The following is an 18,285-nucleotide window of genomic DNA, read 5'->3' as shown; positions in this document are numbered from 1 at the left end:
AGTATTTGTATGGAGTGTAGCCATCTATGGAAGTGAAATGTGGACGATAAATAGCTTAGACAAGAAGAGAATAGAAGCTTTCGAAATGTGGTGCTACAGACGAATGCTGAAGATTAGATGGGTAGATCACATAACTAATGAGGAGATATTGAATAGAATTGGGAGAAGAGGAGATTGTGGCACAACTTGACTAGAAGAAGTGATTGGTTGGTAGGACATGTTGTGAGACATCGAGGGATCACCAATTTAGTATTGGAGGGCAGCATGGAGGGTACAAATTGTAGAGGGAGACAAAGAGATGAATACGCTAAACAGATTCAGAAGGATGTAGGCTGCAGTAGGTACTGGGAGATGATGAAGCTTGCACAGGATAAGAGTAGCATGGAGAGCTGCATCAAACCAGTCTCAGGACTGAAGACAACAACAACAACAACAACAACAGCAGCAGCAGCAGCAGCAGCAGCAGCAGCTTGTTTTAATTTTTATATAACCTATAGGTGATTTCCTCGCCTATGAGCAGTAAACTCAATAACATTTCAAAAAGCTTCTATGTTACCATGGTACTGTAATGTTGAAATTTTGTGCTGAGTAATAAATCACTCAGACTGGTCCTGTTTTGAGTAAATTGAAACTCGTGTACCTGTGGTACTGACTCGTTGACTAGATGATGACGACGAAGACGATGACGATACACTATTACAGCAGTGTACATACAGAATCAAAGCTCGAAAACCAGTTTTTGTTGTTGAATCACAGTGAACCACATTCACAAAGCTGTTCATTGTTGATCCACAGTTGCTATTAATTGTTTTAATTATTCCATGCTGCACGCAATAGGGTAATTTTTATTTTTGTCGTCTCACATCTTTGGTCTCAGGCCACTTCCAGGTACCTAGATACATTTGTTAGTTCTTTCTGTATTTACAAATTCAATACACACATTCTTTGTGTCAGTGTAGTGTTTGCATAGATGCTCTGTCACACCACCTTATACAGAATTGGCATTGTTTATCATCGCAGATCTTTCTATCATCTAACAGATAAGTAGTGTACTTGAAAATAGTGTAAAGCTAAATTGTATAGTAGTGTGAAAATAAACATTAAATTTCTAGGCAGCATGGAGTCATAAACAAAAAAATGCACGAAGGTTTAATGTGTCTATAAGGGTGTTTCATTTCTTGTAGCAACTCCTGTGGAATACATACATTTTAAAATCAGTTTTCTCTCAACAGTTAGGTGCACTGTTTGGTTACTTACTATTTTTTTTAATTACATGATTGGTTTAGGCTGATACTATCAATACTATCACCACCACTTGCCTTAACATTACAGTCTGCTAATTACAAGAATTTTAATGTCATGGTATCAGTGGAAGAGTTCCAGATTTCATCAGTTGCCTCATGAACCTCAAGTATTCTAGTGGAAAAAAAGGAGTATTACTGTTTCCACCATCAGTGCTCTATTCGCCCATTACTACTAATAGCGAATAGTGCACAGGATGGTATATTGCTAATTATATTTGTGAGATGTTCAATTTGAAATGGTTTTATTGTAGGAGGATTGCAGCACCAAAGTCGTACACAAGGTGGCCAGATACCACCAGTTATTCCTATATTTACTGAGTCATTTGTCTGTGTTTAAAATTCATCGTGCCGTGTTGACTTGGAAAGAGAAAAAGTACCGACTGAAAACATAAAGTTATTAACTGAATGCATATTTTTAAATTGCTTTATGTAATGTATGGTAATTCCTCAACCTTTCTCTTATTGTCAAAAATAGCATTATTGTGAAAGAGAGCTGAAACGTGCATTCGCATGCACGCGAGATGTGCACATACAACTTTTTCAAATTGTGTAATCAAAGTTGTTATTCCAATTGTTTTTCAGGAGCTGAACTTCAATTTTCATACAATTATTCTTCCAGAAGCATTAAAGACAATTCAAACAGAAGACCCAACTGTTCTGAACATGATATGTGAACTAAATGATATTATTGCTAGTGTGGGCATTCCTCTGCATGATATATTAGCACAGCTGGAGATACATCTTCGTTACATAATAATGGAAATGGATGTGAGTAATGCAACCACGTATTCTAGTTGTTATGCCTGCTTATTTTGATTTACAGTTAGGTCTCCAATATAATAGAATTGTTAAAATAACTGGAAATATTATTATATCACATGGCTTTTGTTTCCATCTGTTGAAAAGTCAGCATGTGATGATCTATGTGTTACAAGGTTGTCTGTAATGGACTTACGCTGTCAAGATTTGTTTAGAAACTATATTACATATTGTGTTCTTAATATCGTGATTCAAGATAAAAGTTATTTTACAGTCTCCACATGGTGTATCTCGAGAGCTTGTGGCACAGTTGCGGGCAAGGTTTGAGGGGATGCTTCTACGTCCAGCAAATATGGCCCAGCCATCTGTATTGGAGGCCAATAATGAAGATGCTCTTGCACCCGGCCTCATGCTGCTAATGGGCTTCAATGGACTGTTTGAGAAATTACAACTTGATGGAAATGCCCTAGTTGCTACATTGGAAACATTGGATACCCCTGTATCCTGGCGAAAGGTGGATCAGATTAGAGATGCAAAAGCTATGTCTGTAAGTAACAGTCTTGATTCACTTGAGCAAGTGAACACACACACACACACACACACACACACACACACACACACACACACACGTACATCTGTTGTTAATAGTCTGCATAGTACAAGATGACTACAGATTATTGAAGTGGTTACACTAATGTACCATAGTCATATTTTATTTTTGTTTATTTAATTTTTACACATAAATGTGGTTCTTAACTATCATACAGAAGGAGAGTTTTGTTGGAAAATGCTCAGTTTTCCCCCCATTGCTGATTCTGCATATACAGTTATCAGTTAGTTATATCATACATAGTGTAAAATGTCTGTATCAGTCTCTTCAAATGTGTTGTTGTGAGCTCAAAATCCAATTGATTTGCTGACAAAGATGGCACAACTGTCCACATTTTACTTAACTTACATTGTAAAAAAAAAAATGCACTGATTTAAGTGAGGTGAATGTTAAGGTTCCTGTCAGGTATTTGTTGTCAGTCATCATTTCAAGTTTCTCAGATTTCTAGTTACGAATTCATGGTTATATAGACAAAAGTGGAACTACATCCTGTTGATAGAAAAAGTCCTCACACTCAACTTCAGCTGTGGTATAAATTAGTTTGCCAGCATTTGCAGATACATATGTGCTATAATTGTCTATTTCAGGAAAAAAAGAGGTCATCAATTTTGATTTCTGAAGTTGTTCAGAATACAGTAGCTTATGATGGATCACAAATGTGTTGCTTTTTCTGTGTCCGTGACTTGTACTTCATGTACTGTCAAGACCCTGTAAAATGGTTGCTAAAAAAGCACCTTGTGAAAAGTACTCTGTTTTGAGTGCTGTGGTATGAGTTAGCAAACTCTGCCTTTCTTGATGTCAAGGCTGGATTACTATTAAAACATTGTATGTGTACACTTTGTGTTGCCCCATGTAGATGTGCACTAGCAAGTGAAGTGAAATAATTTCAGTGTACCTCTCAGTTGCTTTGTTTCTATCTTGACTATGTTCTGTATGATAAAGGGTGGCAATCATTGAAATATATGAAGAAAATGTAAATTAGTTACAAACTACAGTGTGCATACACTTTATTCAACATGTAAACATCACTACAGGTATTTGGATTTAGGTTGTGACATGTTCGATGTGCCTGCCATCATTGGCAATGATGTGGCACAGACAAGTAGCGACATTCTAAATGACCCGCTGAAGCGTTGGAACATCGATGCTGTTAATGACTTTCTGAATGGCTGTTTACAGCTCAGCAATGGTTTTGGGGTTATTGATTTACACCTTACCTTCAATATAGCCTCACAAAAAGGAGTCACATGAGTTCATATCCGGAGAATAAAGCAGCCAATCAGTTCCACAATACAGTCCCCAAAGTGCTCCTACAGGACATCGAACACTCTCCTGCTTCGATGGGGTCGAGACCCGTCTTGCATGAACCACATCTTGTCTCAATCAGGGTCACTTTGAATAATGGGGATAAAATCATCTTCCAAAACCTTCACGTATCATCTGGTAGTCACCGTGCCATCAAGAAATATCACACTGATTATTCCATGACTGGACATAGCATAGCACGCCGCACCATCACTGTTGAGGTTGAAGAGATTTCTCGATCGCTAAATGCGGATTCTCAGTCCCCCGATTTGCAAATTTTGCTTATCGGTGAATGCACCCAAATGAAAGTCACTAAACCAAAAAAGGCGCGTGCACATGCACATACTAATTTCCAACATGCCCCATGGTCAAATGTGCAGTTTGAACATCCTAATGCAGTGTTCCAAAGTTAAAACAAATTCAATAATTGTCACCCTGTAGGTTCTTTCTTTCATGTACAGAAGTACACTAGACAGATTCAATATGTTTGCAAATAAAATTGCTTGTTGGATATTATCTGTCTTTACTGCAGTGTGTGGCTGTACTTTTATTATTTGGTCATTTAGAAATAATGAGATGAAGCATGAATGTTATCTTTTGCAGGCCCCTGTGTTTAAAGAACAGGCACGTGCCGTGCTGGAAGATGTGTTTCTGGTGAAACGTTTGCAGACTATGCAAGAGTTCTTTTCACTGTGTGGCCAGACAACTGCTAATGGTGGTAGCATGCCACACGATGACGATCATCTCAGCAAACCTGTTCGTCGCTTTACTGCGGACTATGTAGGACGACAACTTCTTGGAGTTGCATCTCAGACATTGGCAATAACATTATGCCTATTGCTTCAGCGAATTGGTCTCAATGTATCAGGTATGAATTAACATTTACAGTATGATGAAATGATTCTCTCTTCAGTGTTATGTGCTTGCTGAAGTACTAGCATGTGGCTTTCAGGGGCTGTAAAAAGAAGTTAATGTGTATCTTTCAGGTTTTTATTCTTCAGTAAGTGAAACAGATGGGAGAGTGCTCAGAAAAGAATCATTTTACAGCAGTAACTCTCAAACTTTAAGCTCTGTCTTTGTTCTCCAGAAATGGTGCAGATAAGAGAATTGGAAGAGGATTTGTGACTCTATTGAGGGGTCAAAATAGAGAATATGTCACATGTAATGTGTGAGGCAAAAGGGGAAAAAGAAAGCAGTGAAGAACTAATGACAATAGAGTGTAGTTTCCATGATTCTACTAGTTAAAAGTAACTTGACATATGCAGTTTCAAAAAATATAGATGAAAAGATTGGGAGTTGAAAAATAAGTCAATATAAGACTTTAATACAAGAGAATCAACAAAGAAATTATTGTTCTTTGATGTAGCTTTCTTCTTTGAGAAACATTTTTTCCAGTTAAATTCAGATGTGAAATCTTTCATGGGTAGTTTTTAGTCAGCCTGCATATGGGGGGAGTCACTATTTACATGAGACTGCTATGAGAAGTGTCTTGTAAATGAGGCACCCTTGCATATTCTGATGCAACTGTATGTCAAGAATTATCTATGTGTTATTGGAAAAGACGTATCAGTCAAAAGCAGTTTATTTCGTATGAAACATTAACTGCAATAGATTTTGGAAGGGGATGTTCTGCTTCTAGAATATACTGTGTAGTATCCACACATCACAAATCTCCCTAACAAGGAGATATTGAAGCATGTTAAAAAGAGGGTCATTGATTCAAATCCAGGAGAACATGAATGTGATAGAAAATGGTGCAGATATCATCTCTGCTTACTCTCCAATGATGAAACATAGTTTCATTGATAGCAGCTATTTTTGGACACTGAGAAGGTCATCGTAAAGAATATTTATATTGTCTGAATTTCTGAACTGATGAAAAAAATTGTCCATTAAAGGGGAAGAATTTCTACATATACATTGAGGTTACAAAACTCACCGGATAGTGATGTGCACATATACAGGTGGCAGTAGTTTCATTCACACAAGATATAAAAGAGCAGTGCATAATCAGAGCTGTTATTTGTACCCAGGTGGTTCCTGTGAAACAATTTCCGACGTGATTATAGGTTCACAGCGAGTACTAACAGACTTTGCATGCGGAATGGTAGTTGGAGTTAAATGTGTAGGACATTCCATTTAGGAAACTGTTAGGGAGTTTAATATTTTGGGATCCACAGTGTCAAGAGTGTGCCGAGAACACCAAATTTAAGACATTACCCTTCACCATGGACAACTCGGTAGCCAACGGACTTCACTTAATGACCAAGAGCAGAGATATTTGTGTAGAGCTGTCAGTGCCAACAGACAATTAACTGCAGAAGTCAATGTTGGATGTACAACAAACATATCCGTTAGGACAGTGTAGCAGAATTTGGCATTAATGGGCTATTGCAGCAGACATTCTATGCTAGTGCCTTTGCTAACAACATGACGATCACCTGCAGCATTCCTCCTGGGCTTGTGACTGCATCAGGGACCCCTAGACGACTGGAAAACCACAGACTGGTCAGATGAGTCCCCATTTCAGTTGGTAAGACCCATAGTAGGGTTTGAGTGTGGTGCAGACCCCACAAAGCCATGGACCCAGGTTGTCAACAAGGCACTGTGCAAGCAGGTGGTGGCTCCATAATGGTGTGGGCTGTGTTCACATGGAATGGACTGGATCCTCTGCATTGACTAGAAATGTTTGTGTTCAGCTACTTGGAGACCATTTACAGGCATTCATAAACTGAATTCCACAATGGTTCATAGTTGATTTGAAGAAAATCTTGGACAGTTTGAGTGAATGATTTGACCACCCAAATTGCCTTATTTGAATCCCATCTAAGTGTCATTGGACATAATTGAGAGGTCAATTTGTGCACAAAATCCTGCACCAGCAACACTTTACGCAATTATGGACAGCTATAAAGGCAGTATGGCTCATCATTTATGCAGGGGACCACTAACAGCTTGTCGAGTCCACACAACATAAAGTTGCTGCACTACACCAGGAAAAAGGAGGTTCAACATGATATTAGGAGGTACCCCATGACTTCCATTACCTCAGTGTAATTTCTGAGTTTACTGATTTATATTAAAATGAATAAATGTTGCAGGAACATGTTTTCATTTGAACACAATGACAAAAAGCAGGTGAAGATTAGGTGAACATAACAGAAATAGGCCTTTTATACAGGTCACACATCCTTGAAACATACGAGGGTTGGAACTTAAATAGTGTCAACTATTTATTCGCAACCGATACAAAAGAGTTACACATTTGCACCTGTTACTGTCCTTCAAAGTAATCACCAGCATTGTTTAGAACCCATTGGCATTGATGTGGAAGATGTAATATACCATTCATTAGCAGAGCCTGTTCTGTTAATGGTGCGAATGGAGTGGTATACTGCCTGTCAAATTTCTGGAACAGTTCTGAAGCGAATGCCACAAAGTGGTTCCTTCATCTTTGGAATCAAATAAAAGGTTGTGCAGAAAGTGTCACCACTTCTTTTGCAAACCTGGTCACAGGTGGTGCTCCAAAAATTAACAGTGATATGACTTAAGTCCTTGAGACTTTGATTTGATTCCAAAGGTGAAGGAACCACTTCATGGCATTCACTTCAGAACTGTTACAGAGATTCGACAGACAGTAGACCGCTCCATTCACACCATCACCAGAACAGACTCTGCTAATAGTATACTACACCTTCCACATCACTGGCAACGGGTTCTACACACTTCTGGTGACTACTTTGAAGGACAGTAACAGGTGCAAACATGTAACTCTTTTGTATCAGTTGTGAATAAATAGTTGCCACTATTTAAGTTCCAACCCTCATACATTGCCAGATTTGATTGACTAGTCTCTACTTTTTTATACAATACTTAAATGAGCATATGAATGCATTAGCATACTGTTTGTCTCAAATTATTTATGAATGTTTAAGTAAGCACTGAAACCAGCTCAGTTTATTTCTTTTCTCATAGTACGTACGTTTTTAACTGTTGAGACCAAAAGGAAATGATGATACTGCTGTGTTCACCAGGTGAAGTGGAGCAGCGGGACATTGGAGCAGAGAGCAAAGTGTCATTGGAGGAGCTGTGTCGCAAGGCTGTGGAAGCTGCTCTGAAAAGAGGTTTGGTGGGAGGTAACACACTAGCCCAGGCATCGAGTTTAACAAGTTCACTGGAGGCAGCTTGGCGGCGGCGGGAAGTTGCCAGACATCTGCAGCGCGACATCGAGGCAAGACGGTCAACGCTGCGCAGGCTGCAGTTGCAGGCTACAGCACATGCTTGGCTGCACGAAGATGCACTTGCTCAGACATCACCACAGCTAAGTTAGTATCATTCATTTTTTGTGTAGTTGAATTTATCATGTACTCAATGTATGGTTCAGATGTTAAGTGCCAGATTATGGATCCAAAAGTTTGATGTTTGACCCTCAGTTAATAATAATTTTTTTTATCTGTCACTTATTGCATATTTTATCTAAGTCACTGTTCGTTAATGTGAAAAATTCTGAGTTATACTAGGGTTTGGAGAGCCTGCTTTAAAATATAGTTCTCCCTAAAATTGGATTAGTCAGTCAGTTCAAAGATAGAAGAAAGACATTGGCATACTACCTTCAATAGAACCGTACACAAACACTGTAGTATTCAACCCAATGTTCAGGTCGATGACAGCCTTACCTGTATACTCATAAATGTGGTATTGTTACCTGCATCATTCAAATAATCAATCCAAACTCAAGTTAAATCTCATAGAACTGAGAACGTACACTTTGTTTATATGCTATGAATTGAGTACTTGCCATGCTAGCAACTTTCAACTTCCTGCTACTCAACTTTAAATTGCAAAGTGTGGAGGTAGTGTGGCACTGAGTGGAGTGACACAGCAGGAAAGTGCAGGCTTCAATCATAAGAAACTGACAGAAAGACATCACCTAAGAGACCTATTATTAAAACCAATCAGCATTCAAATATGTTGAGAAAAAATACTAAAATGTTAATTACTGTAAGCTGCTAGGTACCAGAACTTACCTTTCTTCAAGAAAGCGGTAAGCTTTGATCATCATCACACACGAATTAGTTAAACCCTATAGTCGAAAGTAGGGAGATTAGTAACATCACATGGAACATGTATCACAAATAGTTTCCACTCTCCAGTAGGTGGTGTGTTAATAGCAACAAGCAGAAGCATAAGGTCTAGCAAGGGTATAAATTAATCAAACTGTGATCACATGTGGATGAAAACAACCAGCAATGAACTCCTTTTAATAATCAGATGTTCATACTTTCTTGAAGATTGACACATTAGTCAAACAGTAATTTGAAAACAGGAATACATCATTTCCTGGCTGCACTTTTATTCTCACTGAATGGCTGCTGTGTGCAACAGTCTGCTTGTGATATCCAGAGGAAGTTGGATTTTGTTCAGTCGGGTCAGGGTGGGCTAGTCTTTACATAGTGTCTATATGGATTATGGGATGTCTGACGTTATTAGGCTGACATAAGGCTTGTGACTTTCCACAGAGGTGGGTGTTTTTCAGCACATATTGGGAAGAAAGTTCTAAAAGTCCTGTTAGGAAGCAGTACTTCACTGAAGACTGCTCTTACCAGCAGTGGGAAATAGCCAATGGAAGTGCCTTAATTCTGACCCTGAAGCAGATAGACTGTATGAGTTAAATGTTAAATAGTTCTGTGATGGGGTTGGGAACTGTCAAAACTGAGGAGTCAGCCGACAGAGTTAGAGGGAGGTTTTTGAAATGTGTTTTTAAAGTAGATAGTCAGTGACCCTTAGAATTTTACAAAATTATTTTCTTGTATAAAAATCTTAAGAGAAGGTGAAGGCATGTTACTGTTTATGTGCTGAGTAGGCAAAAGAATATCAATCTCATGTCCAGTGGTTAGCTAAGAATAAATCTGCTGTAAACATTACAACATGTATTTTTTACATTTGCTGGAATCTCATTGGGTTGTGCTTCACGTGGAGCAGAAGGCTAGCTATCTTGAGTACAATCAAGTATGATTATAAGGATAGTTGTCATACAGTGTATCTTGTGCAGGTTGAGTCAATGATAATACAGGGTAACAGCTTTACCAGTGCATTTAACTTAGATGGCACTGGTCCAACTAACCTGCAGTGATGTGAATAGTTGCAGATTAGATTAGATTAACACTTGTTCCATAGATCATGAATACGACACTTCGTAATGATGTGGAACGTGTCAGGTTAATAAGAGATGTCTGTACAAGATATTACAGTACACAAAATATTGCATGACACTAATGTTTAAGTTCCCTCCCCCCCTTAATTTATATCTAAAAATTCAGCCAATGAGTAGAAGGAGTTGTCATCTAGAAATTCTTTTAATTTATTTTTAAATGTTAGTTGGCTATCTGTCAGGCTTTTGATGCTGTTTGGTAGATGACCAAAGACTTTTGTGGCAGCATAATTTACCCCTTTCTGTGCCAAAGTCAGATTTAACCCTGCATAGTGAATATTATCCTTTCTCCTGGTGTTACAGCTATGCACACTGCTATTACTTTTGGACTGGGTTGGATTGTTAACAACAAATTTCATAAGTGAATATATATACTGTGAGGTTACTGTGAGGATCCCTAGATCCTTAAATAGATGTCTGCAGGATGACCGTGGGTGGGCTCCAGCAATTATTCTGATTACACGTTTTTGAGCAATGAATACTTTTCTACTCAACAATGAATTACCCCAGAATATGATGCCATACGAAAGCAGTGAATGAAAGTACGCATAGTAAGCTAATTTACTGAGATTCTTATCACCAAAATTTGCAATAACCCTAATAGCATACGTAGCTGAACTCAGACGTTTCAGCAGACCATCCATCTGTTGCTTCCAGTTTAACCTCTCATCAATGGACACACCTAAAAATTTTGAAAATTCTACCTTAGCTACAGACTTCTGTTCAAAGTCTATATTTATTATTGGAGTTGTGCCATTTACTGTACGGAACTGTATATACTGTGTTTTATCAAAATTTAAAGAGAGTCCATATGCTGAGAACCACTTAATGATTTTGTGAAAAACATCATTACAACTACATCACTTAGTTCTTGGTTTTTGGATGTTATTACTATACTTGTATCATCAGCAAAAAGAACTAACTTTGCATCTTCATCAGTGTGGAATGGTAAGTCATTAATGTATATCAAGAACAGTAAAGGCCCTAAGACCGAACCCTGTGGGACCCCGTACTTGATAGCCCCCCAGTTTGACAAGTCAGCTGTTGTTTTAACATTACATGAACCACTTATTTCAACTTTCTGCATTCTTCCAGTTAAGTATGAATTAAACCATTTGTGCACTGCCCCCCTCAAACCATAATGATTCAGCTTATCTAAAATAATTCCATGATTTACACAATAAAAGGCCTTTGAGAGATCACAAAAAATACCAGTGGGTGATGTCCGGCTATTCAGAGCATTTAATATTTGATCAGTGAAAGTGTATATAGCATTTTCTGTTGAAAAGCCTTTCTGAAAACCAAACTGACATTTTGTTAGTACTTTATTTTTACAAATATGGGAGGCTACTCTTGAATACATTACTTTCTCAAAAATTTTTGATAGAGCTGTCAGAAGAGAGATTGGGCGGTAGTTGTTGACATCCGACGAATCCCCCTTTTTATGCAATGGTTTTACAATGGCATATTTCAGTCTATCGGGGAAAACACCCTGTTCCAAAGAGCTGTTACATACGTGGCTGAGAATCCTACTTATCTGTGGGGAACAAGCTTTAAGTACCTTGCTGGAAATGCCATCAATTCCATAAGAGCTTTTACTTTTCAGTGAGTTTATTATTTTACTGATTTCAGAGGGAGAGGTTGGTGGAATTACAGTTGTTTCAAACTGCACAGGTATGGCCTCTTCTATTAATAGCCTTGCCTCTTCTAGTGAAGATCTAGATCCTATTTTCTCCACAACATTTAAAAAATGATTATTGAAAATATTTTCAATTTCTGATTGTTTGTTAGTCCACTTGTCATTCAGTTTTATGGCACTAATGTCTTCCTGTGCTCTTGGTTGCCCTGTTTCCCTTTAAATAATATTCCAAATTGCTTTAATTTTATTATCAGAGTTACTGATTTCAGACACGATACACATGCTTCTGGACTTTTTAATAACTTTTCTTAGTACTGCACAATAGTTTTTATAATATTGAACAATTTCGGGGTCAGTACTCCCTCTTGCTGTTAGATACGGTTGCAAGATATTCTTATTCCTTTAGTTAGCCAAGGTTTTTTATATGTTTTCTTGGAATTATGTTTAACTATTTTCTTGCAAAAGCAATTTTCAAATACCCTTAAAAATGTATCGTGAAATAAGTTATATTTCAAGTTTGCATCAGGTTCCTTATACACTTCATCCCAGTCTAGTTGCTGCAGGCTTTCCCTAAGGTTAGCAATATTTATATTGACAAACAGCCTATTGGCTTCTGTCTCGGGTTCTTCGGCCAACGCCAGTAGGCAGTTTGTCAACAAGTGGCCACGAAAGCCTTAACAATTTTGTAACATTTATATTGTTAATTGAACGCACTGCTTTGAAAGTCTGATTTGATATACTGCATGGAGCTATGTCATGTACTGTAACTAGCTGTGCACCATGATCTGAAAGACCATTCTCAACAGAATAAGCATTTATGTCCTTAAACTTATCTTGGTCTATAAAAAAGTTACCTATCAATGTACTGCTGTTCTTTGTTATCCGAGTAGGAAAATCAATGATGGAGCTCAAATTGAAAGAACTGAGTGCATACTACAAGGTCATTCTTCCTATTACACTCTTTCAGGAAATCAACATTGAAATCCCCACAAATGATAATTTGCTTCCCCCTGTCTGACAGATAGCACAACAAAGCATACAAGTTTTCTAGAAATAGCTGGAAATTCCCTGAGGGGGACCTATACACTGTTACAATTATGGAAGTGCCATCATTGAGTTTAAGTTCAGTGGCACATGCTTCCATATGTTGCTCTACACAAATTTTTTTAGTTTCTAAATTTTTTACACTGTGGAAGCTTTTGACATATATGCCAACTCCTCTCATCATATTATCTCTACTTACATGTGCAGCTAATTTGTACCCATTGATGCTAACCTTTTGCATATCAGTGACAATGTGATGCTCAGACTGGCATAGTACATCTATTACATTCTCAGTTTCTATATCTTCTAAACAAAGCAGAAGCTCATCAATTTTATTCTTCAATCCCCCAGTATTTTGATGAAATATACTAACATTATTTTTCACTTTACTTTTGTGAGTATAGTGAACTTTTTTAACATCTTTAGTACTTGCCTGGCTGAGTTAAGACATAAAAGAGATTAGCAGGGAAACATCATAGCTTCGAATGTCATTCAATTTTTAAACAGAATGGAATAATGTATGGCAAAATGCTGGCAATTTGCTTCTTAGGGGACTGGACGGAAAACATAATATGCTTTTGTTCATAACTACATAGTATTGTAAATAGTAATGGATGTGTTGAAAATTCCTAAATTAAACACAGGGTAATTTTTCTGTGTGAACTATGTTAATGGAAAAGTGTATTGTGGGGATTTCACTGTTTTAATTAAATACTAAGGAAGCAAGGAAAATTGCTACTCATCATATAGCAGAGATGCTGAGTCGCAGATAGGCCCAACAAAAAGACTGTCACAAATAAGCTTTCGGCCAACAAAGCCTTTGTCAAAAATAGACAGCACACACACACACACACACACACACACACACGCAAACACAACTCACACACACACACACACACACACACACACACACACACACACACACACATGACTGCAGTCTCTGGCAGCTGAAGCCATGTGTGGCATTACTGCAGTAGTTTTTTCCGTTTGTATGAGGTGTGTGTGTGTGTGTGTGTGTGTGTGTGTGTGTGTGTGTGTCTTGTCTATTTTTGACAAAGGCCTTGTTGGCTGAAAGCTTACTTGTGACAGTCTGTTGTTGTGCCTATCTGCATCTCCGCTATATGATGAGTAGCAACATTCCTTTCCATAATATTGCTAAATAGCAGGCGGAGAGGTGATACTCCGACGTGGCGCGTCCCAGGTGGCGGATAGGGGGGTCCTCACCGGCTTGCCGGCGGACTTGAGCGGAATAAAATAGCTCTCGCGGACCAAACACACAACATCAAGAAATCCATTAGTGTCTGTTCTGGTATCCAGCGACTAGTGGTCTGCGTCTGTTTACCTAGTTGGTGCGGCAGTGAAATATGGCTTGATCTCAACAATCAAGTGTGCAATTACCGTGATCTTGTTAAAGGTCACCACAACCAACTTCAACTTGAAGTAATCATGATGGAACAAATGGAAAGAAATCCGCTACCCCAGGCCCCAGTCAACGGACTGGACTTTCCTGGTCATCGGATTCTGGGGAACCATGAACATCATGAGGAGAAGAGTCGGAGCTTCTCAAAACCTCTTCGCAAGCACTACCTTGGCACTCTCAATGCAAACACTCTGTTCAAACTTGGAAAACTAAAACAACTGACAGACATGCTAGATAAATTTCACATCAAAATTCTTGCCATTCAAGAGGCGCGCTTCGTAGATGAAAACCATTTCGACACAGAACATTACAGGATTTACAAAGGTAAACCTGCCGTCAGAAGAGGAACACCATTATTGTTTGGTACAGGGTTTGCAGTACACAAATCAGTCATGGATAACATCATAGACTTCAATTCAATATCAGAACGTATCTCGACACTGTCCTTCAAATCAGGTAATAAAGCATACACAATTATCAACGCACATGCACCTACAAATGACCATAACAGAAAGAAGCCACAAGAAATTGAAGACTTCTGGGAAGACATGGAGGAAGTAACTAACAAAGTACCAGAAAGACATGTGAAAATTCTAATGGGTGATTTCAATGCGCAGCTTGGTAAGGAGAGAAAATTCAGAGAAATAACAGGCCCATACTCAGCACATATTCGCACGAACAGAAATGGGGAACACCTCATAAAATATTGTCAAAACTTTAACCTCAAAATCATGTCAACACAATTTCAAAAACCAAGACGAAAACTTACAACATGGAAAGCACCCGACACAGTGTGGGGAGAATTTCAGATTGATCATGTGGCCATATCCAAGAAAAATTCGCGGGAAATTCTAAATGTCGGAACACGTAAAGGAGTCTTCGAGTCTGATCATTATTTGCTACAAGTTAAGATTAGGCCAATCCCAAGACTGAAACAGACAGCACAAAACAAAATAGTCAAACCTGATCCGGAATACTTGAAGATAAACAGGGATAAAATCGTTGAAGAAATTAATAGGCATTCAATAGACACATGGACAGATCTGGCGAAGGCAGTTCAGAAGACTATGTGCTGGGGACAACCACCTAGAAAACGCAAACATAGGTGGTGGAACGCAAATTGTGATGAAGCCATTGAGAGAAGAAAGCAAGCATGGGACAAGTTCAGTAGCTACAGAAATTCAGAAACATGGAAAGAATTTCACGAAGTTCAGAAACTAGCATCGAAGGAAATCAGAAGGGAAAAACGAGCATATGACAATAACAGACTAAAAGAAATTGAAGATTTCAAAAGAAATAACACAAGAAATTTTTACAGAACTTTCAAAGAAAATATTAAGGGCTATCAACCCCCTAGCCTCTGCTTCCGAAGAACAGATGGATCCCTGGAAACAAACACAAAAGAAAACTGTAAAATTCTCAAACATTACTTTGATAAACTTCTTAATTGCAAAAAACCTACAGGAAAATTAACATTCCAAAAGACCACACCTATTGCCGATTCTGATCCACCCACAATAGAAGAGGTAGAGGAAATCATAAAACAAATGAAAAATAACAGAGCTGCCGGAGAAGATGGTATTATCGCCGAGATCTGGAAACTCCAAGATGAAAACATCACCAAAAAAATCCATAAGATTATCTCCGAAATTTGGATCACAGAGAAAGTGCCAGAGGAATGGAAATGTGCATTGATCCATCCATTACATAAAAAGGGTGATAAGTCAGATCCAAACAATTACAGAGGCATTTCGCTAGTACCAGTTACATACAAAATTTTCTCTAAGGTGCTATTAAACAGACTAGAACCACAAGCAGATCTGCAAATTTGGGAATACCAGGCAGGCTTCAGAAAAGGGAGATCATGCATTGAACAGATCTGGAACTTGAGAACACTTTTGAAAGTCAGACAGGCAAGAAACACTGTAGTTACCTTTGTGGACTTTAAAAAAGCATATGATTCCATAGACAGACAGACACTCTTTGACGTGCTGGAAGAATATGGTATCGACAGAAAAACCAGGGCACTTATACAACAGACGCTTACAGACACTACCTCCAAGATTAAGTTCATGGGAGAAATTTCGGATCCCTTCCACATACACACAGGTGTCCGACAAGGAGACGGGCTCTCACCAATCCTGTTCAACATGGTGTTAGACAAAATTATCAAGCAGTGGGAGGAACAAGTTAAAGGAATACAGCGGGAAGAACACGTGAAACCAAAACAATCATAAAATGTCTGGCATTTGCAGATGATATAGCCATACTCAGCAATAATACACAGGAGGCAAAGGAAGCACTGGAATGCTTGCATGAAATAGCTGCCAAAACAGGTCTGCAGGTATCTTACGAGAAGACACAATATATGGAATGACAGACCAACAATGTACGCACCATGCATACTGTATATGGATCCGTAGAAAGAGTCGAAAAATTTAAGTATTTAGGGGAGTACATACAAATGGGAGGATCAAACAAGGCGGCTAACATGGAACGAACGAAGAAACTCCAGAAGGCATACAAACTCACATGGTCACATTATAATAAGAAAAGCATATCGAGGCAGGCCAAACTTAGGCACTACAAAACAGTTGTATTACCAGAAGCATTGTACGCGTCAGAAACAACCACAATTGGAGCATCAGGCATCATAGACACAGAAAAAATAGAACGCAAAATTCTCAGAAAAATATTTGGACCAATTCACAGAGATGGCATATGGATGAAGCGACCTACCAAAGAGCTGTACCAGCACACTGACAGACTAACAGACGCGATCAGAAAACACAGATTAACTTTCTATGGGCACATACAGAGAATGGACAACAACAGACTTACAAAGAAAATTTTTGATGTAGTAAACAGCTCAAGCAAGAAAACAAATTGGTATCATGAAATAGACGAAGACTTAAGGCAGATAGGGATCAACAGGCAAATGATAGGAGACAGGAAATACTTCAGAAACAAAGTTAGGAGTGCAAAATTTATTGTAAAGGAGAGAAAGAAGACAGGAACATTATGGACAGAGCAAAGGAAACAGGAGCACAGCCAAAGGATGAAGAGATTTTGGGAAGAGAAGAGGAAGAAAGGAAAGAAGTGAAAATTGTGTCATCATGTGATTTTCGAGTTCAAACACTGTCCATAAGGGCAACAATGAAATGAATGAATGAATGAATGAAATATTGCTAAATACTGAAGGTATTATTTACAGTCAGCTGTCTGGTAATCTCTAAACTCCTTCCATATCCAAATCCAAGAAATACATTTAAGTACTAAAACTATTATCTGTTAAATTGATAATGAGTCAGTCAACAACGGAATCCACCAAGCTACCCAAGTGACAGATTTTCTCCCCTTCTTTTGACGTACCGTTCTGCTTCCTGCCTGCATTTGTCAGTGACTTGTGACATAGCTTCATGCATTAGTTGCAATACATGTGGCAGCTTAAATGTCGTGATATTACTTGTGACAGATCCCTTATTTTGGCTCCAGATCAGTTCTGTTTGGATCATATTCCACTGGTACAGTGGCAACTGTAAAATTGTAGCATCCGCATGGTGTTCTCAGTGCTGTGAAAATTTTTTCCATCTTTCTACAATTCTTATTATTCTGGCCCATGAAAGACCACATCTGTGGTATAAAACAATGGATATAGTTCAAATAAAGAGTATTTGATTTTTCATTTTTTTCCTAAAATGGAATGTTATGTTTTCTTAATTTAAACAATCTTTATAAAAAATCTTTCATAAAATATTGATAATTAAGAACTTACATGTCTGCCGTTAAAACTGAAATTTGCGTGTAATTTGTAATTAGAAATAAAATGATATGCATTTTTCATAAAAAATTATGATTAGATATATGTTAATTAGCATAAATTTGATTAAGTTTACATTTGAGAATATCAATGTTAGTTTTGAACCATTGATCAATGGAACATACCACATTCCAGTTGTATAACAATGCCGACTGAGCTGTATGTATCCTGTT

At 38.1% G+C, this 18,285-nt stretch overlaps 1 protein-coding gene across 1 annotated transcript in view; it reads left to right on the top strand.

The window, feature by feature from the left end:
• Nucleotides 1–18,285, top strand: part of LOC124787604 (serine/threonine-protein kinase SMG1) — a 393,945-nt gene that overhangs the window by 342,099 nt on the left and 33,561 nt on the right. Inside the window, exons 44-47 of the mRNA XM_047254356.1 lie at nucleotides 1,887–2,072; nucleotides 2,338–2,610; nucleotides 4,582–4,846; nucleotides 8,013–8,303. Coding sequence (XP_047110312.1) covers nucleotides 1,887–2,072; nucleotides 2,338–2,610; nucleotides 4,582–4,846; nucleotides 8,013–8,303 — 1,015 coding nt within the window. The remainder of the gene's footprint in view (nucleotides 1–1,886; nucleotides 2,073–2,337; nucleotides 2,611–4,581; nucleotides 4,847–8,012; nucleotides 8,304–18,285) is intronic.

The sequence above is a fragment of the Schistocerca piceifrons genome, chromosome 3 (assembly GCF_021461385.2).
Source record: "Schistocerca piceifrons isolate TAMUIC-IGC-003096 chromosome 3, iqSchPice1.1, whole genome shotgun sequence".
Classification (NCBI taxonomy): Eukaryota; Metazoa; Arthropoda; class Insecta; order Orthoptera; family Acrididae; genus Schistocerca; species Schistocerca piceifrons.
Note: the sequence above shows the minus strand (reverse complement) of the source record. Positions and strands in the feature narration are given on the sequence as shown.